Here is a 23,123-nt window from a genome sequence, read left to right as displayed (position 1 = left end):
AACATTATCTCAATCTAACTGTAACTGTATTAAACGATGTTGGTAGTAGTATGAAATGGTATATGCAACCTACCAGTCACAAAATTGTAGCCACACCACCATGCATGTACTAAACAGCCATGCCATGTTTACCTGCAATGAACCACTCCGTATACATTTTATATTTATTTATGCACTGCAATATATTAGAAGATGGAAAATTGGACGAGTAGAAAGGGTAAAGTAGTTTTTAAATTGAAGTATCACTTACTACAAACGATTCTTGAAACGATTGCATGAAATCGTATAATCGATCGGGATGCATGATAATCTTACAGTATTATATACGTATTTATTATTCTACTCATACCGCATTTATAAAATCAATATAACAGCTTAGCTAGTAGGCCAAAGCAGTACACTTTTGTACGTTCAATTTAATTTGCTTGGAATAAAGTTAGCCCATTAAGAAAGGCATTACATAGAAAATGGTGTAGATATCGATATGCATCGCTTATCATCCAATGCCTCGATTGATTCCGATCATGCAATCAATTTGGCGACCCACAATCAAGTTGCTGGACATACAAAACTGATCGGTAAAGAATAGAATAAGTTGTGATATTTAGCTTTATATCTTTCTAGCCTAGTTGTATGTGCATTATATAAAGCGGAAATAATACTGAATTTTGTTCATAAACCGCTAACCAATACAGGAGTAGAATCCACGGTCTTCAATACTGCTCTATATGACATGAGGCAGTCTGTCGTATATATTTTAGTATAGCGATCAGGCCATTGCCGTTATGGCAAATCTTTCATCTATTAGCCACATTAACAACATATCATTCTTGAGTAAGAATAACAAATGGATATTTTAATAATGTCGTATACTAATCTACGAACTGAAACCACATTATGGAAATATTAGTCACTTTATTATAAGTAGATCTTATTTGCATTCATAGTTTAAACTGACAATAAAACAAAATTAATTAAGGGATAGAAATGTTACATCATATAACGGAAAGGATAAAAATTGAATCACAACAATCCTTGAATAAGCTTGAATATTGCTTCATAATATATATTGCTAATCCAATAACAGTCCTAGATATAATTATTCCAACCTCGCATAAATATACTGTACAATACACTTATACTAGTCTTCGATCATCTAAACGTCCATATGTACAACGTCAAGTTATTCCGAGTCTATTTTTGCCGTTAATCGATATCATCATCGTCGAAAATGTCTCCAAAATCTAAAAATTCCATCATTAATTATTACATAATTAACCTTCAGTGATAGAATGATTTAAAATTGTGTGCTAATTGTCATGTAAGTTCAAAATAGATCAAATTACACCATACAAGTATATTTGAAATCAAAGTATTACTGTTTTGAAAATCGTTGTGGATTGCCCGTTCTCGGACCACAGTATTCGTGTTCGACTCCATAAAGCTGCTTTCCTGTCATATTCAATCGATGATTGAATCAAAAAGTTAATAATTTCTACACAGACTTTGAAAGGAATAGAGTGAAAGAATAACGTCTAATGCAATAAGCCAGATCTTAGTTTGACTTGAAATGACTTATCATTATTGCAATGGATTTCAACGTTCAAGCGACAAAATGAAACTTTGGCTCTTTTTAAAGGTTGCATGAGTAATATAATATATACAGTTGGTACAAATAGCTCGTTTAAACAGCATAAACATGAACCATAAACTACATGAAAGTCTTCTTATCTTTGTTCACGCAAGTAAATCATCCTAGCGACTGCTGTTCTTTCTGGCCCAGTATCTTACATTATAAATCTTGAAACACCTTGACAACAACTACACATGAACAGCTTGTAACATGGCGTAATCTACAGCAATGTGCATAGGCTATTTCTAATACCAAGAAAACACATTCTAAAGAGAATCATTCTTTAAATGTATTGATATTTGGCTATCAGTACGACTAGAACTGTTATTTACTGTACTAGTAGTCTACTAGTCATCCATAATCTTTTCAACATAGACTGCAGTATCTACACTTCAATATAGGCTGGCATAATATGAATTAGCGTATCCATCACTAATAACCAATTGCTACTACTCATACCATGATGCTATTACGATGCATTGGATGAAAAATTTCACAACGACTTAACTACGATCTATCAGCATTCTCGTAGCTATTCAACTCTCGACAAGATGCCTTCCCTCGATTGAATATTTATTTTTTAGACAATATGATACGATAAACAATAATGAGGTTTTACTATAATAGCCAGATATTTAGTATTACCTCTCCTAAATTGACAAAGGCTCCTCTACTGCTCTCTTCGCCATATATGTCTTCGCTATCTAATGATACTCCACCATCGCCAGGGAACGCCATGTTAGCTATGCAGCTTGGATTGGGAAATGAATTAATGGATTACTTTACTTCTGACGGATTGATGAAGACTGCTCGGCCGGGGATACGGACGGTACGTTGCCCAGCAACTACTCTATCCAATACTGTCATAGTACTACACGGACCACTAGAAATAGACCTGGACTAGACACTCTCCTCGGAAAGACGGACAATCCAGACGATCTCGAAAAATAGCTATTCAGTATCGATCTTCCGTGTCTGTTTTCGAACTCTCTTGTAGTAATTGAAATAACGTTTATGATACAAAGTTACTGCTTGCAAGTAGAACTTAACAATAGGCAATGGCATCCAATGTAATATTACTTAATTTAGAAAAAAATCACTCAATTTAGAATCGACTGTCTGCATACTAATGGGATAAACAGAATTGATTGACGAAATGAGGCCAGGTGTCTGTCCGTCTTAGTATTCTTCCAGTGGTCTCTTCTACAGCCATACTGGACGGTACTTTGATGCACTAAATGTATCTCGTAGTCCATACAATTCCAACTCCGCGGTGTGCAACCGGTAAAGCGACTATCCAAAACTTCAACTCTGCCTATTCCTCCTTCCTATCCTGAAAGCTCTAGACGTCCTTCCCCTTATTAGACGGTTATTGCTCGCAATTGGATTCGCCTTTTCCATACGAGCGCATTCGATTGTATTATAAGCTGCATTGCATTGATTGCTGTGCTGGTCTACTGCTAAATTCTTATTTGGTAACATCAAAGTTGAAGGTATCTTTCGCTCTAAACTTGATACATAAAAGCGGTGCAGTATTTCGTTGATTGGCAAAGATTGCAGATAGTGAGACAGGATAGAGGACATTGTGTCTTGCTGCATAGACTATAAGTAGACTTTATAAATTAATGAATACAGTTTAGCTACCCGAAACATAGAACAACGTACCATGGCTTTCAATCCTATAGCTGATTTTTGGAACAGCTGGAAGAAATTACCAAGAACTCAACGGTTTGCGCTAGGCTGTCTTGGAATGATTATTGGATGGTATGGACCAACTATTACAACAGCCATATTTGGTATAGAGGAACGACCTCTTAGTCGAATAATGACCGAAAGCATCAGACCCGACACTGAAGTTGCAGATACAAGCATTACATCAACTAAAAATAAATAACCTTGCCTACAGTAACTGCATCAAATTTGTAGATTAAATTATACATCATGAAATTATTGGATAAAAAAGTAATACAATCATTGCCAGTTACAGTATATAAGATATAATTATACGCGTACGTATGTGTGCACAATAGTGTCATAGCTTTTTCTGCGCTGCAATGGAGACCTCGATAATACTGTTTATGCTTATACCTAGAAATAACAAAAACTTACGCATAGAACAACGCGTCCAAGCTAGCTGTCTCAGATTAAGTAAACTGCGCTCATACGATATAAGTATACTGTGACTAGCTAGACGTAATTTATCTTATGGTATGATGCTATCTTTGACAGCTACAGGGATGATAGCATGAATACTTTATTTGCTTAATCTTCAAATTAAATTCAAATCTTTTTCATTTTAAAATTTTCTATATTCAGACCACTTTGAAAGTAAATGAGTTACCAAATAATTAAAAAGGTTTATAGTACTGTATTTTAATGTACATGCATCGTTGCATACAGGATAAATAAAGCCTCTGTAATATTGAATTGTTCTGCATCAAAACCTGCTAGCAATTTAAATTAATTAAACCTGAATCGAAAAATAGGGAATTCAAATTGGTACGGATCTGATTACTTAGCAAATTCTCCTTAAACATACATCATACATTGGTATACTCACTATCACAATCTCAATGGGATGGCTCAGCTGTCACAGAATAGCTCTTGAATTTTCCTTCACCCATGCTATTTACTCTTACATATTTAATAATACAGTACAGCAAAACGAAGTGCATGCAATAAGAGTACAAAGATTACCGTTTGCAACATATTCATAACTAAGTTCTGCATCCTCAGATGAATAGAAAATGTCAAGGCATTGGCTGGCAGATGTGATCACTACTTATTGATATATGGCCACATAAATATAACATGTACCTTGATAGTGTCAGTACTTTATAATCAAATTAGAAATGATGAGAAAATAATAATGCAAGATTTCTATTAATAATGTAATGCCAAGCATTCAGCAAGCTACCCATACTGGCGAAGACAATTACGATAACAAATTAAGGACAACATTGGAGGTTGGTAACAAATTGAACTTTAATAATAGGTGGATATCCGTGATATGCTGTACATTGTACAGGATAAGTATTTACATCAACAAATCATTTGTTACCTTGCATAGCTTATATATACAGATAACATAGAAATAAAATTACGTCATACATATACACTTTAATTGATTGCTGATTATTTTTCATAATTGTTTTACAATAATTTCTAATAGATATGCCTCATTTCAGATTCAATAAATATTTACGGATGCTATCACATATAGCAATATTGCAAATATAAACCACTACCTATAATAAGATATTAGTACTAGTATGCCATTCCAAGACAGCACTATGAAGGTGCACTAGAAAATGTATATTCTTAATTACATTGATCTATCTATTTTAAGCTATCGCCACAATAAGCTATAACGGCGAAGTAGAGTACAGTGATGAAAACCGACATGATTGTGACATCTGCCACACATTCTATAGACAAGAGCATGTATGATCGTAATATGATCGTATTATCAACATTAAAAAATTTGGATTTAATCTTCTGTTTTACATCCATGCTATAAAATCTATCAACCATTTATTTAAGGAGTGGTATAAATAAAATTTAGATTGAAAATGAATAATTAGGCCATATTCTGGCCTTATACGCGTAGGTATGCGGAAGATAATGGAGATCAAACAATTCAATTAAGTTGGTTATATGATAAACGTCATTTATGCCATACACTATGACTGCCGAACTATAAATGTAAAACCTTCTCGTAAGCACATTCATCGTTAGTGACAATAGCGTCACCCATTAAGTATTAAAAATATTGGCAGAATATAACATAACCTGCCGTCGATACATGATCAGTTTATCTACGAGTATTTGCTTTAATTATATAATTAGTACTATTAGTAATGCATCTTGCAAGCATATCATCGCTTTCATTTCGTGATTCATTACTATTTCCTTCGTTGGCATGAAGGTATTTTACAGCAGACGATAGAGTCAATTGAGCCTTGCTATCTTATTTCTCTACTGTTATTTCATATTTTTACCTACAAACAAGAGCAAAAGGGTGTATCAGATAGAAATAGCAATTTATAATTTCATAGCAGCATACTGATTTCCTTACACAAATTCATACCAACCTTCATCGAGTTCATAAAATTTCGAGCGACCCTCCTTGGATTCAGGTAGCTTTCCATTCCAATTTTCACGAAAATTCGCAGATATATCTGCTAACCGTTTGCAAAACTCATACGATCGTCCCTCAACCATTTGTAAAAGTAGTTGAGATTGATCTTCAACATTTTTTACCATCTCATGTAATTCACCAATAGCATCTTGAATTTCGTAGTGCGTTTTCTGTATTCAATTTTCCGTAAACAAAGTTGATAATATCAATTAGAAGATCCCATGCAATCATAATTAACATCTTCAATAAAAATCGATTGATAGTACCTTTACAAGACCAACATTTAAATCTTTCCTTGAATAACCGCGACGCAAATTTCTTCTTACATAAATATCGTAATTTCGAGTAACCTTGGCTATTATCTCCGAGGTTGATATCCCTGAAGTAGACTCGGTAGGAATAAATCTTCCCATAGCTTTTATGTCTTTATATACATCTTTGGAATGACCGGCTTTGCGACCATCATTTGCTACAAAATCAATCTAGATATGTAAAAATGAGATACAGATTTCAACTTATGCTCTCTTCTTCGTGTCTACGAATAGGTATCATGATCATTTGCATATTTAGAGCTAATCCAATGCCTACATGATATTCTTCCATAAATTCTGGCGTCACTGCCAATGGTGCATCAGTGACCACTTCATCAACATAGCGACAATGAATTAATGATTCATAACGTTCGCTTTGTGTCAAGACGGTAAATCCCTTCTTGTAGTGTGCTATATTGTCGTTGTAGACTAAAGAATTTGTAAGAATATGCGTAATTACTTTTTTTGATCTAGTCGGAATCATGAATGACAAGACACATCGAAGCATAGCCTACAATATAAACATACGTACTCTACTTGAATAATGATATACCATGAAATTTGGCAGATAAAGTCATCTATATATAACTCACATTACATAGAAACTGCGAAAAACTAGAAAGTCTGCAACATACCGACTAGAGCAGAAATTTGCCAGAAATGAATTTAGTAGACTACGGACAATTTATTGATAAAATCTTGGAAGGCAATTTTGGATTGCCTGTATTTATATTTCAATTTCTTTAAAATCTCCCGTCAAGAAATATCTACATATACTGCACGAGATCGTCTGATACGATACAAGTCAAGATGTTGGAATGAGCTTCAAACTCCAGAAATGACAAGCTTATGCAAAGCAAGAGCATAAATACTTTAAAATAGTCTTACGCCAGAATATTGGATATACCGTATAATGACAGGTAAAAATATAGGCCCTTTTGGCCGGCGTATACTGTACAATCCAAAGAGCCTATAATTTCGCTTACAATCGTCAATCATAAAAGTATGTTTAACACTAAAGAATAATTTTATAAATTTATCCTGTCAATGATGGCGCTTTTCGTCTAAGCCATACAGTACAACAGGGTATTATTATCTTTCATCAATTCATTAAGGCTTAAACTGATCTAATATATTAAAATAAATCACCGCAGCATAAATAGTAATCATTTACATAACATCTATTTGTTTATCATTAATAACTTTTAGTTGGGAAAATTTACCTCCAACCATTAAATAAACATTCGGAAAGAAATTCTTGGCTTGTTTTAGTGCATTCATATGACCAATGTGAAACACATCGAAAACTCCATTAGCATAAATTCTTACAGGCCTTGTTGCTGTAAAATATATAAGATTACAATATGAAAGGGATCAATTTATAATAGAAAATATTTAATGTACTGTATATCAATGCTGGACAAAAAAAATCTGCAACTTTTGCAAGCTTTATTAGCTAAAAGGCCAATTTCTAATCTTAAGTTAAAGAAAACACATTGCAGTGATGGGGATTGTTGCGGGTGTAGGTAAAGGCAGTAAAACATTGCACTTAACTGTTTGATAATTACAATAATTTTATAGCTTGAGATGCATTATGGATCCCATCTACAATTTACAGTCATGCTCAACCTTTGCCGGAGCGAGCTTCCGCTAGAGGTATTGGGAGAAATGGTTTGTCAGATTTGGCCAGTTGGCAGGAGTATAGTGCAGGCTCAATCTAGGAAAGGAATAGAATAAAAAAAGTATTTATTGCAATTGCAATTTTAATTTCATCCTTAAGTTAACTAACTATAAAATTGATAGAACAATGGTATCTGTGGCTCGAATTATTTTATCTCCATGACAAATTCAATCGAAATATTAATTCGATACAGTAAATTGATCAATATGATGATCGTCGACCATTTCAATGAGCGCTGATGCTTGACTTGAACGATCAAACTACGTCCTATTGATTATATATTGATCATGCTGTTGCCAAGACGTTAGAGTCTTGCCTAAAGTTTCTCAGCATATGATGTATGATTGATTACCTATGGTCCAATTCATTGAATCATTTACATCAATACTCCTACAACAATATCCGACTATGGCGTATCTGATTGTCTAGTTTTATTCGATTCAGCATTATTGCTTAGGGCAAACGTTGGTCTATACTGTACTACTACCCAAACTGACTTACAAGTCGTGTAAATGAATTATTAATATCACTCATTGACCATTTCCATTATGCTCTCATTCCATTCTTATTACAGAATACTAAATAACCTATTCAAGTACATTCATTTAGCCTATGGATTAGGGCATGATTTCGATGTGCATACTATAGTACAGCAGACGATAGTGTATGAGTGGTATCCTTCCATGCATTGTCAAACTCAATATCAACCTTGGCATTACAAAATTTCATTCTCTCCAATTCTCCATGATGATACAGTATACACTGGAGCTGCTCCATACAGTCTGTTACGAGTACTAGTAGTATTAATGCTACTGTAATCCTGCCATAGCAGATACCAGTCTATTCATGATAAAATCATGCGGTTACGCTAGAGCAATTTCGTTGCACACCGATCGAGAAGAAAATCTTTTTTCTACGTTGTCTTACCCAACGTTGTGATTGAAGCTCGTATTTGGTAGCATTTCTGTATTTCTGTTTACTTTGACGACTACGAGGGCAGTGTTCGCTCATTCTTCAGCCAATCCAACAATAGATATTATAGCATAAGCTAATCAATCACCACTAACAGTATACTCTTAATCGAATTTGATGGTAGTTTCTAAATGACTCTCGGCGATTCTCCTCTTCTCCATTTTCCTTTTTCTTAGCAGTCTACCAAGTCGGCCAAATTGATTTAATTTCTCAGTGAAAAAGTCCTTCAATGCTGTCGGTACTGCGCAGGTCGGGTCGGGTGGTGTGTCACTGCTTGTGACATCAGTCTGCTATCGCGGGTCAAATCCAGTAGGTTGAAGCAGAGAGTTCAGAGACAGCCTGACAAGTTCCCTGGTTGTTTTACGGGTGGTGTGTCACGGCTTGTGATATCAGTCTGCTATCGCAGGTCAAATACAGTAGTAGGTCAAACTACAGTAGGTTGAAGCAGCGAGTTCAGAGACAGCCTGACAAGTCCCCTGGTTGTTTTACGGGTGGTGTGTCACGGCTTGTGACATCAGTCTGCTATCGCAAGTCAAATACAGTAGTAGGTCAAACTACAGTAGGTTGAAGCAGCGAGTTCAGAGACAGCCTGACAAGTCCCCTGGTTGTTTTACGGGTGGTGTGTCACTGCTTGTGACATCAGTCTGCTATCGCGAGTCAAATCCAGTAGGTTGAAGCAGAGAGTTCAGAGACAGCCTGACAAGTCCCCTGGTTGTTTTACGGGTGGTGTGTCACTGCTTGTGACATCAGTCTGCTATCGCGGGTCAAATCCAGTAGGTTGAAGCAGAGAGTTCAGAGACAGCCTGACAAGTCCCCTGGTTGTTTTACGGGTGGTGTGTCACGGCTTGTGACATTCTGCTATCGCGAGTCAAATCCAGTAGGTTGAAGCAGAGAGTTCAGAGACAGCCTGACAAGTCCCCTGGTTGTTTTACGGGTGGTGTGTCACTGCTTGTGACATCAGTCTGCTATCGCGGGTCAAATCCAGTAGGTTGAAGCAGAGAGTTCAGAGACAGCCTGACAAGTCCCCTGATTGTTTTACGGGTGGTGTGTCACGGCTTGTGACATCAGTCTGCTATCGCGAGTCAAATCCAGTAGGTTGAAGCAGAGAGTTCAGAGACAGCCTCACAAGTCCCCTGGTCAAACAAAATCCAGTTTCAAGCTGTAATATCAGTGTCGCTGGTATCCTGTTCTAAAATAAAATTTTACTTTGCAATGTGAATGGAAAAGATCGATCGTAATTTCATCGAGTTTCCATTTCAAATAAAATGTTTGAACAATATTTAAATGTACAGTACTAGACCCTCTATTGCTGTCGCGGTCCGTAAGATAGAGATACTGTAAATCATCAGAGAAAGAGTACAGTACGCATAAAGAATGTTTTTAATCATAGCATACTGTACAGTGTACACAGACGATAATTCCTAAATTGAATGAATTAATTATGAGTAGTAGTAGTAGTATTCCATGCTACAGTACAGTATTAAAAAGGCGACGGTGGACTGCAAAAATCGATGAAAACGGAAAGACGGAGATCAGCAATTATGATTATAGAATGTGGCAATTTGAACATCAACTACATGTTGAAAGCATAATTTGGACTTCATCGAACAAGGCGGTCGTTATATATATATAGAAACACTATAGAACGTAAACATAGGGTCAATAGTACAGCAATGCGTGTACAAATCCCTACCAGCTGCATTCGCATATCGTGTTATACAGTGCAAGTACAGTATATACGATTATGCATGTCACAATAAAAATTTTGAAGATTCTGTTCATCAATTCTTGCAAAATATACCATTCTACCACTTCATCTGGTACAGCAACAGGATAGAACACTATAGAACGTAAACATAGGGTCAATAGTCCAGCAATGCGTATACAAATCCCTACCAGCTGCATTCGCATATCGTGTATACAGCATATACGATTATGCATGTAACGATAAAAATTTTGAAGATTCTGTTCATCAATCTTGTAAAATATATACCACTCTGCCACTTCATCTAGTAGAGCAACAGGATAGCATTCAAAGTTGGGTTTGCGTAAGACGAAAATACTGTATTACCAGCGCATGTCATAATCAACTGTACTACAGTAATTGACCAAAAAAACCTGGTGTAATGTAACTATGAACATACGCATTTTATAGCAGTTCTGTCTGTAATACGGGCTAGGTCTATTTGTGTCCCTATTTCGATAGGTGCCTCGAATAGTAGGTCAACAAGCAGCAAATACAATAACTTTGCTACGGGATAATCTTTATTGAGTCGTCTGTGGTCGTACTGGGTAATGAAGTCATTACCCGATTAACTGCATTTAATTTCAACATAGAATACTGTATAAGAGTACAGTATATACGCCGTCATTTTTTTTAACTATTGAGTGAGCACTGTATAAGTACAGTACAACAACTTTGTCTAGAACATAGAGGTAAGAAAAAAACAAAGTGCTAACTTACCCTATTCAGTATCTGGTCAAGATTAGTATGGGTAGTTGACTGTACAGTATAGTGTATAGTAGACTAGAATTTAACGCAATACGCCACAATTAGCACTATATACTATATACGAGCACGGAGTCACTGACTAGTCTATTTCGCTAATTTTAAATATTGAATTTAGTTGTTTAATCCAGCTGATCCCTTCATGTAAAGGAACCAACTTACCCTATTTGCTACGTTTACCTAATACATCTAGCTAATACCGGTGTACATGTACATTGTACACTTGTATACTACTGTATATTATACACGTTACTTGTAATTCTTATAAAGATAATTTCTCAAGATTGAAGAGAATAATATTTTTCCTCTTTCTATACTACTACTGCATTGATTAAACTGCATTATTAATTAATTATAATTGGCGCTTCTACCTACTAAAAAATAAAATGTACTGTATGATCCTATTATTATAATGGTTCTAATGGCTCCCCTGCTGGTTATTATTGCATCGTTTATAATCTGTAAGATAATTAAAGATGTCTACAAGGAACGCTGTTACTATGACAACAGTGTCATTCGGTAATGGACTGTCTGATGCACCGCGCTAGTTCCGACATGCTACGCTAGGAAAAGCAATCAATCCCTACACTTGTTACTTATTGAAGAGCTTGTTTATACAATATGCTGCTCTGTATACTACTCTAAAACTAATGCTTAACTACAGTATATCATGCTTAATACTATATATCTTTGAAATTGACTTTCTAATTTGAGCTAGTGCAATATTTGCATACCTTCACTACAGACACTACAGATCATCAGCTCGGACTGTCGGAAGTCCGCGCCCGTCGTGCAATTTTGCTTTAGCCTTCATTTTTTCATTTTTTTTATATTTTAGTTTTTCTGGTAGAACGCGATAATAATTGCATTCATAGACTAATTTATTAGCAAATATCAACGTTGGCAATTATTTCAATCAACACAGACCTTCATCCATCTTGACTACAATCATTGTCAAAATCAACCGATCGCTAATATTACATTTGTATATCGATATACATCACCGGAAAAATCGCAAAAAAGCAAACGATGTCGCTAACATTTCATGCTAACCAGGTAATCTATGAAGATAATCTCATATAGTTCCCGTAATTGTATTGGGTTGTAATGACGTACATCATTTTATCATTTTTTCAATCGATGTATTAGGGAAAAATAGATAGCGATCATTATCTTAGTGTAATTATTCTGTTGAAAAATCGTGTAAATTGTAGAGCTAATATTTCATGACCCCATTTACATGATTAAAAATAACAAATATGCCAATATAGTTATACTATTTCACGACTATACATATATTTCATAATGGCGAAAACATCTGACGATAGAAATAAATGATTCTAATACAAATGCATTATTATTGTCAAATAGTTTGAAAATGCTTATTCACCAGGAAGATTAAGAAACTGGGAAATTCCTAAGCAATACAAAAAGGTATACTTTCAGTTATCCAGATACTCTTACGAGTAAAGTTAATTATTTTAAAAAAGTTTAAAATATTAACGTTTTATAAATATAGAAACCAAGAAGCTTAAATGGCTATACGAGAATTATCGCGAATAATAACGGCCATTTGCTCGCAGGGATACCAAAACGTAAGGAATCTGTTTGGGGATCATATACGGGCACTTGGGATATGAAGAACTACTACACCAGTCGTCAAAAACAGCAAAATAATACATTTAGAACTACAACTCAACAAATAACTCAAGTAAACACTTATAGATTAGCCTTCAGGTAAATGATTGCAAGTACTTGCAACCGTTATTGCGTAAGGCTAAAACTGTACTTTATAAACCCATAAAGTAAGTCAGTTTAGCAAAAGGTTCATTTTAGTCTGGCATGACAACCAGACACCTATTAACAGATGAGTATATACGCGTATAAGTAAGTCTCTATAATATCTATATAGGCCCAGTACACGTATACACAACATTTAACTTTGTATCATAAAATTCCTGAAACTGGTATATAATTTAAAAACATATAGCGGTTAATCATTTTAATGACACTAAAGAAAAAATTTTAAAAGTATCTGTAAAAGTAGACTCGTAGCTTGTGTATCGATTCCCGAACTTCGTAGACTATGATAAATTACCTTTGGTGTGTATTTGACACTTATCTGGTTAAGATTCATTTAAATTGTTTTTTGTGAATTTGTTGCTACTATACTACCAAAGAATATATAACTATCTTTCAAAGTGATTACTACTGCGGCATTATCCAAAGCAGCTAGAATATCATATTATTTAATAGCAGTAAGGTTTCATTTATGATAAAAACTTGTATATTAATTGGTCTTCTTAATGAAGTATTCTCAGATTAAATTTGTATATTTCTACGGAATGGACTTATTTATCGCATTGAACGAGTATGCTAAATATGTTGAAGAGAATCAACATCAGTGATAAATACACAGGGTAACCTTTTGGCAATGAAGCGATACTGCAGATGTATACTTGTAACTGCGTATAGCAGTGCTCTCCGATGACCTCGATCTTACGCTTCTACATTACGAACTTACGTCATCATTTACTTCTTATCAATCGTCTGCAATTAAAGTACAGAACCTATTCGGGCACATCTTGCATAAATTACCATTGCTATATTTATGACGATAGTTAGTATATACCTCCTTTAGCTCAATTAATGTTAACTGCATTAAATACATACATGTGGTGCTTACTCAACGCGTAAAATATTAGATTGATTCAAAAATGGCCAAGAATTCACGATAGCAATTGCTATACTACAATGTGCAGAACAGTGTACAGTGTACTCTTGTTAGTTGCTAATAACGCGTGCTGTACAGTATAATTAATTGATTAATTCTCAGACTCAAATACACGTATGAACAAAAATGCATCTGTAAACGTAAAAGAAGTTGACAAATTACCCATTCGGCAGCACTTCGCTTTATTGTTACTAGCACAGGTATGAGGCAATGTCAAGTATTTTAGAATAAGATAATTCTCGTAGAAATGAAGTATTAATCGGTGATTCTAAAATTTCACAGATATACTATAATCCTGCATAAGCTAAGAAACGAAGTACGCATTTATCAGTAGACAAGCACAATGAAGGCATACATTAATTAGTTCATCATTCTAAATGTGATTTACAATACGTCATTCTTATCATAGTGATGATTAATCAACCGCTTACAGTGTTATGAAAAAAAATATGGTTTCGTAATTAATTACATGAAACTACAAAATCCTGAACTCCACTGATGCTAGCTAATATAAATATTATCTTATAACATTGCATTCGATATTAGACATTCAGAAGTTGTGAAACAGAACAAAAAGTATAGAATGCTACACTTGACAGTGTAAATTTCATGACTATCGTCTAAATTTTGTTTGATCTTTGTAAAGCATAGTAAAGCAGATAATAACGGCACTAAAAGATTGAAGCATTTTATAAGAAATCTTAAGCTCATATTACATAAACAGTTATTATCTCCAGTACTAACTTTCTGTGGCCTATTCTGCAAAAGATTTTGAATGAATACAGTATTCTGAATCAATCACGTATGTTTACGAACAGAAGCCACCAACGTTAAGCAGGACAGTGTCAACTTAAGCTTTATAACGAAGATATTTACGAATAATTACAATTTCTATTTTAATCATTATTTAAAGGATAACAAATGTTGTCATTATTACATTAAGAAGGACTAAATTGACAAACGTTGCCTTTCTAATATGTAACAAGCATAAACTACAAATAACAACCATCTCCTACATATCCTTTAACAAAGTAGTTAGTGTTTGCTCAGTTAATTGATACGAGATCGTATCTTTAAGCACTAACAAGAGATTTATCACTATTAACCACATCATCTGTGCCATTCAATTCATCTGACGATAGCATTTCTGGTGCGGTACCATCGCTTTCTTCATCGTTATTATTGTCGCTATCAAAGAAGGAAAACATATTCCGAGGTGAATTTGGCGGTGAATGGAAGGCACCTTGCATTATTTCTTTACCATCGTTGAAAATTTGCCTCTGAAAGTAGTATATGTAAAGTCAGTCTCGCATAACATGCAACTACAGAGTATGTGCACTTAGGAATATTATCATGTAATGATATCCTTACCAATCCACCATTGTGTTCAAAAAATTTTAAAAAGTTTCCAATAAGTTCCCGTGATTTTTCATCCCATTTTTGGACAAGAATTGAAGATGTATCTTCTACCTTTTTCCATATTTCATGGGATCTTCCTTCAACCCTTTGTATAAATCGCTGTGATCGATCTTCAACGTTTTTAAATTTTTCTCTTAACTGACTAACAGTATTTTGCATTTCGTATTGCTTTCCCTATAATTTGTAGTTTGAATGAAAGCAATAATTTTCAAGTTTCTTTTTACACTGCATAATTATCCTTGATGACTAGAATTTTATTAATCATACCTTTACAAAACCAACATTTAAATCTTTCGCAGAATAACCTCTACGTAAATTCCTTCTGACGTAGGTATCATAGTTTCTCACAATTCTGGTAATTAAGTCGGACGTTGATATACCTTCAGTCCGTTGAGTTGCAACAAACCTTCCCATCGCCTTAATATCCTTATATATATCGTTGGAAGTGCTGGATTGATATGGAAGATCATCATGGGCTACAAAGTCAATCTAAATACAGCAAATATAAAAAGATGTATAAGTGCACATTCTAAAGCAAAACTCTTGTAATTATCCCCTTATATCATTGTGATACAGAGCAAAAAATAATAGCATACTGTACATATACTGCATAAAAGTGCAAGCTAGACCTGATGTTCTTCCATAAACTCTGGAGTAATCAACCACGGCGCACCCGTAACAACCTCGTCCACATAACGGCAATGAACCAATGATTCATAGCGCTCTTTCTCAGTCATGACGGTAAATCCTTTCATGTTGTGTGTTAATTCATCACTACAGACTACATTCAGTCAAAATAAATCAATTGTATACAGTTATCGACATCATAGTATGAATTTTAGATAACACTCCCTGATACCTTGACATGAACTCAGCTTCCAAAATGTTAATAACATTTACCTTTTGGAAGCTGCTTCATATCAGGGACTACTTGAAGAAAAAAGAGAGGGACAGTCAAACAACTGTTTATTGCTAAAAGTGTATAGGCTGACTATTTTGTTGGTCATTTAACTATATCGGAAAACTGAAGCCGCACGTCGTACAGTGTGCAACTAACTTGGTGACTACTTAGGAATGCACCTGTGAACGATATACAGTGCACGGTTACCGGCTACAGATATCCAGTACAGCTGAAATGATGGAACAAAATTGTCAGCTTCCACATTTTGAGCAATGAACAATTATTATTGACAATTGTCGATAGTCCCTCTTTCTTATCGATCATGATTGTATCAACATATCAATCAACTCCTTTACAGCATCAACACATTTATTATACGATAAACTACAGTATCTATGTTACAACCACTGGCTAATATCATCATGGCAGTCCCAATGGAGTAAAAACTAAATTCTCATACGAAAAGCAGCTTACACCTTAAGCCCTAATTTTATTGATCAATATGCACAAAATATACCTCCGACCAGTAAATAGACATTTGGAAAAACACCCTTTGCTTGTCTTAGGGCGTTCATATGACCAATGTGAAATAAATCAAAAATTCCATCGGCATATACTCTTACCGGCCTTGACGCTGAAATATAATTCATGGGAGAATAAATTCAATTTTAGCATCATAACTTGGCAAGTAATACAATATACGTGTATACCATGTAGACATGTAAATTTGATAAATTTGATTTTAGCATGATAAATTGATAAATAATGCAGTATGTAATATTCGACACTAGCAAATAAAAAGATTATTCTTAACGGAAAGGCTAGCTCTAAGCCTCACTCAAAAATTTCGATCTACGAGTAATGTGAAAGGCAAGTCAGTTCGATAAACTATTACCCCTTGACAGTAAGGAACCAAACTGAACGATAAATACTGATAAGATTTGATACAACTGTATACGAGTACAAGGCTCATCTTTTAGCAAATTAATAAACTCAATCAAGACAACACCTTATCATTTAGGCAAAATTATACTAGCAATAGCATCGAACCTTTGCCAGATTGAGCATCCTCGAGTGATATTGGAACGTAAGATTCTCCATTTTTTTCCACCTGATGTGCGTAAAGCGCCGGTCTCTTAGCTGCAAGCTACAATAAAACATGACAAGAATTCAATGTTAGCCATGGCATCACTACAGAAATTATTAGCACACACCAATTGATTCATTAGTATCAAAGTTCAATCACGATATCATAACTTTAAAAATCACGCTGTACACCTGGCAGGATTTGAATGAATTCAAATTTAGTAGATACGTATAATGAAAAATTTGCTACAATCATCACTGAATACGAATAGGTAGGCCGAAGAGTATTTATTTATTTGTTCATTTCTATTTATTAATGGCAAAGGAAAGCCCTGTTGTGGACAAAGGCCTAAACGATCAATAGTAATTACTGTCGATCACTATTATCAAGCTATACTTTATATCGCTAGTACACATGTATAACGTAGTAACTACAGTAGGTTATTTTGTACCTTTTCATACGTAATGCAAAACAAATTGAAAATGTTCACTATGTGCTCGTATTTTCAATCTCATTTTAGTTACATATTGCTGATGCTACACACTCAAATTTCGCCATTTGATTGGCATGCTAACACTACACGGTGCTTGCACATTTATTTCCATAATCCAATCACGACACGAGTTTGACAAATCAGGAAAGATGATATAATTATCTATTATTAATGCTTTGCAATACTTGTTGGCTAAATTGTCGGCATTTGTCGTTTTGAACATGTCGTTGGAGGTATGATTCCAATGATATTTAATTTAAAGCCTGATCGTAAACTGTACAAGTAATCTCAAGATTGCAATTTTTTTGTTATGTAATCAGGTCAACTTGAATGGACAAAATTGATTATTCGCTTACGATACAAGTAGCCAAGGTAGAAATCACTTTGTCCCGTCTATTTAGGTGTAGCCTAAAATGCTTACTTCTACTTGGTAGATTCATCATCACTACTGTCCTTCATGGACGGACATCACGCCTATCCGGAACTAGTGTATTTTTGGGGAAGTAGAGAGTAGTCCGTATACCTGTTTTTTTTCCCCTGAGTCTACGCCATACGGCCTATTGGTAATATTGTACTCATGTGTAGAACATGTACGATACTGTTGCAACAGCAGGATATGAGTAGTGGAAATGAATCAAACTCTTGGTGAAATTCCAATTAGCCTGGCGATAACTACGCAATGAAATTCATTTTACAATTTCTACTGTATACAGCCATGATGAATATTATCCAACGAAATAGAAGTCCACTATGCAGAAGCGTAGTTTGATCACTGTGGTATCTGCCGTTAGAATACAACCGGTTCTCCTCCGATTTGTGATTGATGATCCTATCAGGCAGGACTACTTCAAAATGGATATAGAGCGGAGATTTGCGACGACCCATTTTGGATATCGCCATCAGACGTGGATAGAGCTACTAGCTACTTGTTACCATTGAATTGAACTTGTAGGCAAGCCATTGATTCAATCCTGTCTTTTCTCAACTCAAGATCAAGGTGATTGATAGCGGCTTTTATTGGAAAATGGACTACACTTAGGTGACAAGAAGTCGATGAAGAGTTGTTGTTCTCCACGCAATCTTGTCGTACTGTAGCTTGCACATCAAAGTGGCCAAAGATTGTTGTATCACCCAGTGCATTCCCCCTACCTCCATCATGAATCGATGATCCATAAACGTATACATAACATGCATGATTATCCGTTTCAGTGGAGGTTACTGATGATTGAATTCAATCTGTTTAGCAAATTGTACCATCAACATCATTTACCGGTATCGCATCAAAGCCAGCATTGGACGCTTTTCGCTTGCCTCGCATCTTGACGTTCTCTTCAGACATGGATTGTAACCTAAATGATATCGATTAAACCATTCGCTGGATTAAAATTCCTTTCTACACCACAGAATAATAATGATATTGCCAATCAACAGTAATGACTACAAGATGGCCATGATGGACATTACCCTCTCACTGTCTTTCTCCTCTCCTACACGCAACGACACGTGAACACACCCAGTAAGAGTGAGTTGATCAGCGCTGAGGTCTCCGCCTAGTACTGAATGTGCACTTGGGCAGTGAGGGCCGGACCGGACCGGACCGGACCGGACCGGTGTGAGGGCAAGTGTGCTTGGTTGGGCAGTATAGTGTATACAGTACAGTAGGCTTACTAGGCTAGGGAAATGCTGGAAACTCGACCACTGCACTCCACTGGTGGTGAGACTGTGAGAGTCAGCGTTAGCCATGGGTGTGGTACGGTGTGGTACTACTACTGGGTACCACTACGGTACCACTATGATACTATTACGGTACTATTACGGTACTATTACGGTACTATTACGGTACTACTACGATACCACTACGGTACCACTATGGTACTACAGTCCACTCAGCGACCACACCAGGTGCTTTTGTAGCCCGTGTTACAGCCATCGATCTCAATGTGGTGCCATCCAATAACGTGATACTAGGCTAGGGTAATGCTGGAGAACTCGACCACTGCACTGCACTACTGGTGAGAGTCAGCGTTAGCCACGGGTGTGGTACGGTGTGGTACTACTACGGTACCACTACGGTACCATTATGGTACTATTACGGTACTATTACGTTACCACTACGGTACCACTATGGTACTACAGTCCACTCAGCGACCACACCAGGTGCTTTTGTAGCCCGTGTTAAAGCCATCGATCTCAATGTGGTGCCATCCAATAACGTGATACTATACTCTACTCTACGAATATGCGTGACATAGTGGGTCACAGGGGTGGCCAAGTGGGCATGAAGAACCACTGTGGTGACAGCGCATGTCAACAATGCAGTTGTATTGACAGCAGGAGATTTTCCATTTTACCAAACTGCAATGGCTAGGGATGAAGACAGAACATGGCTGCGCTTGTAGATGGATTGAATTCCATGACAGGGACTTGGAAGTGCCATTTCTTCTTGATTACAAATCGCTGTCTAGGACTGCTTCTACGATACTACTGTTATCCATTGAGGGAATAGAACCGGCTGTAAATCATGGCCTGTAGTGAACACTACTGTACTCCAAAATGATGTTACTGTTGGACAACGGAGCTAGTTTACTCTTGCTAGTGGAAAAGGTAGACTTGGAGCGCTAGATGATGGACGCGTACTCAGGAATTGCTGTATCAGGGACCAGTAAATCCACACCTGTGATGGTACTTACAGTATTGATTATCCGTAATCTGCTTCAATAAAGCCGATCATGCATCTCTACAAACAGTCCATTAGTTTCCATTGACTATCAGTCTCCGAGAGTTAAGCGGAGATCAACTTAGAGTAAATAGTAAAGCTTGGGTGCGATCACTAATCCGATCATAGCCGATTATGCATCTCTTACAAACAAACAGTCCATACTAGAATACAGTCAATTAGTTTCCCATTGACTACCAGTCTCCGAGAGCTAAGCGGAGATCAACTTAAGAGTAAATAGTAAAGCTTGGGTGCGATCACTAATCCGATCATAGCCGATTATGCATCTCTTACAAACAAACAGTCCATACTAGAATACAGTCAATTAATTTCCCATTGACTACCAGTCTCCGAGAGCTAAGCGGAGATCAACTTAAGAGTAGATAGTAAAGCCTGGGTGCGATCACTAATCCGATCATAGCCGATCATGCATCTCTTACAAACAAACAGTCCATACTAGAATACAGTCAATTAGTTTCCCATTGACTACCAGTCTCCGAGAGCTAAGCGGAGATCAACTTAAGAGTAAATAGTAAAGCTTGGGTGCGATCACTAATCCGATCATAGCCGATTATGCATCTCTTACAAACAAACAGTCCATACTAGAATACAGTCTATTAGTTTCCATTGACTACCAGTCTCCGACGAGAGTTAAACGGAGATCAACTTAGAGTAAATAGTAAAGTTTGGGTGCGATCACCACTTACTCAGTCAGGAGTATCATGGATAGCTCTTTCAAGCGCCAGCATTGCTGTAGTGCTGTCCAATAGCAACTATACAGTCTACCAAAATTGTATCTATTTTTGTTATATCATGGACAATTTTCTTAAGTGCTTCGTGATAGGTGAATATTTTCATCACTCAGTTAGGAGTATCATGGAGAACTCTCCAAGTACCAGTATTGCACTAGTGCTGTCCAATAGAGACCATAGAGTCTAAAAAATTTGTCATAGTATTAGTAGAGTGATAGAGGAAGGTTATCGTTAAATTAGCAACTTGAAATTTGGAGCGATGATAGAAAGTGGAATATGGTACAATATGCAAGTGTCTAGCTAACATGATGCAACATTTTTTACATTCTGGATCCCTCTAATGTAGAACCCTCTACAATACTCATTCTATGTACAGTATATGATACTAACTACTAATGCAGTAAGTTCTACAATATTCCATCATCGATTGGATATAGGAGTCTTGCTGTCATATTTTATTAGTTCGCACTTTGAAGTCTTGATAAAGTTCTCTACTTTGCTAATACGCTGTCTCTACATTTGCTGGAAAACTTCTTACAAAAATAGTATTTCTTTTTATGTCATGGACAACTTTCTCAAGTGCTTAGTGACAGTAGAATATTTTCATCACTCAGTCAGTTGTATCATGGACAACTCTTTCTCAAGTGCTTGATGATCATCATGACAGTAGAATGGTGTCATCACTCAGTTACTAGTATCATGGACAACTCTCCTAAGTGTAGTCGAGTCCAATGGGAACCATACAGGCTCAAAAAATAAATATAGTATTTATTTTGCATCTTGGACAACTTTCTCAAGTGCTTTATGGGTGATCATCATGACAGTAGAATGGTGTCATCACTCAGTTAATAGTAGTATCATGCATAACTCTCTTAAGTGCCAGTATTATCCTAATACTGTCCAATGGGAACCATACAGGCTCAAAAAATAGTATTTATTTTTGCATCTTGGACAACTTTCTCAAGTGCTTGATGAACAGTTGATTACTTTCATCACTCAGTCAGTTAGTCGTATCATGAAGAACTCTCTCAAGTGCTTGGTGATCATCATGACAGTAGAATGGTGTCATCACTCAGTTAATAGTATCGTGGATAACTCTCTTTAGTGCCAGTATTATCGTAATACTGTCCAATGGGAACCATACAGGCTCAAAAATAAAAATAGTATTTACTTTTGCATCTTGGACAACTTTCTCAAGTGCTGGATGAACAGTAGATTACTTTCATCACTCAGTCAGTTCGTTGTATCATGAACAACTCTCTCTCAAGTGCTTGGTGATCATCATGACAGTAGAATGGTATCATCACTCAGTTAATAGTATCATGGATAACTCTCTTTAGTGCCAGTATTATCTTAATACTGTCCAATGGGAACCATACAGGCTCAAAAATAAAAATAGTATTTACTTATGCATCTTGGACAACTTTCTCAAGTGCTGGATGAACAGTAGATTACTTTCATCACTCAGTCAGTTCGTTGTATCATGAACAGCTCTCTCTCAAGTGCTTGGTGATCATCATGACAGTAGAATGGTGTCATCACTCAGTTAATAGTATCATGGATAACTCTCTTTAGTGCCAGTATTATCCTAATACTGTCCAATGGGGACCATACAGGCTCAAAAAATAGTATTTATTTTTGCATCTTGGACAACTTTCTCAAGTGCTTGATGAACAGTAGATTACTTTCATCTCTCAGTCAGTTCGTTGTATCATGAACAACTCTCTCTCAAGTGCTTGGTGATCATCATGACAGTAGAATGGTGTCATCACTC

The 23,123-nt window shown here is 36.0% G+C and overlaps 3 protein-coding genes across 3 annotated transcripts; 1 reads left to right on the top strand and 2 right to left on the bottom strand.

Annotated features, from left to right (window-relative positions):
- Positions 1 to 5,707: 5,707 nt before the first annotated feature.
- On the bottom strand, positions 5,708 to 7,426 carry TRIADDRAFT_19304 (uncharacterized protein; the record flags this gene model as incomplete). Its single annotated transcript, XM_002107563.1, has 4 exons — positions 5,708 to 5,944; positions 6,041 to 6,256; positions 6,363 to 6,514; positions 7,309 to 7,426. Coding segments are annotated over 4 exons (723 nt in total), but the record flags the coding sequence as incomplete, so codon positions are not given.
- Positions 7,427 to 12,276: 4,850 nt separating this feature from the next.
- TRIADDRAFT_51280 (uncharacterized protein) lies at positions 12,277 to 13,222 on the top strand (the record flags this gene model as incomplete). Its single annotated transcript, XM_002108383.1, has 4 exons — positions 12,277 to 12,303; positions 12,619 to 12,681; positions 12,767 to 12,958; positions 13,160 to 13,222. The coding sequence occupies 4 exons, from the start codon at positions 12,277 to 12,279 to the stop codon at positions 13,220 to 13,222; spliced, it is 345 nt and encodes a 114-aa protein (XP_002108419.1).
- Positions 13,223 to 15,238: 2,016 nt separating this feature from the next.
- Positions 15,239 to 16,951, bottom strand: TRIADDRAFT_19832 (uncharacterized protein; the record flags this gene model as incomplete). The annotated part of the gene is made up of 4 exons (XM_002107562.1): positions 15,239 to 15,574; positions 15,668 to 15,889; positions 16,030 to 16,181; positions 16,819 to 16,951. 4 exons carry the CDS (start codon positions 16,949 to 16,951, stop codon positions 15,239 to 15,241), a joined length of 843 nt encoding a protein of 280 aa, XP_002107598.1.
- Between the last annotated feature and the right edge of the window lie 6,172 nt (positions 16,952 to 23,123).

Source organism: Trichoplax adhaerens, genomic scaffold (assembly GCF_000150275.1).
Source record: "Trichoplax adhaerens TRIADscaffold_1 genomic scaffold, whole genome shotgun sequence".
NCBI classification, from domain to species: domain Eukaryota; kingdom Metazoa; phylum Placozoa; class Uniplacotomia; order Trichoplacea; family Trichoplacidae; genus Trichoplax; species Trichoplax adhaerens.
This window is presented reverse-complemented; position numbering and strand designations above follow the sequence as displayed.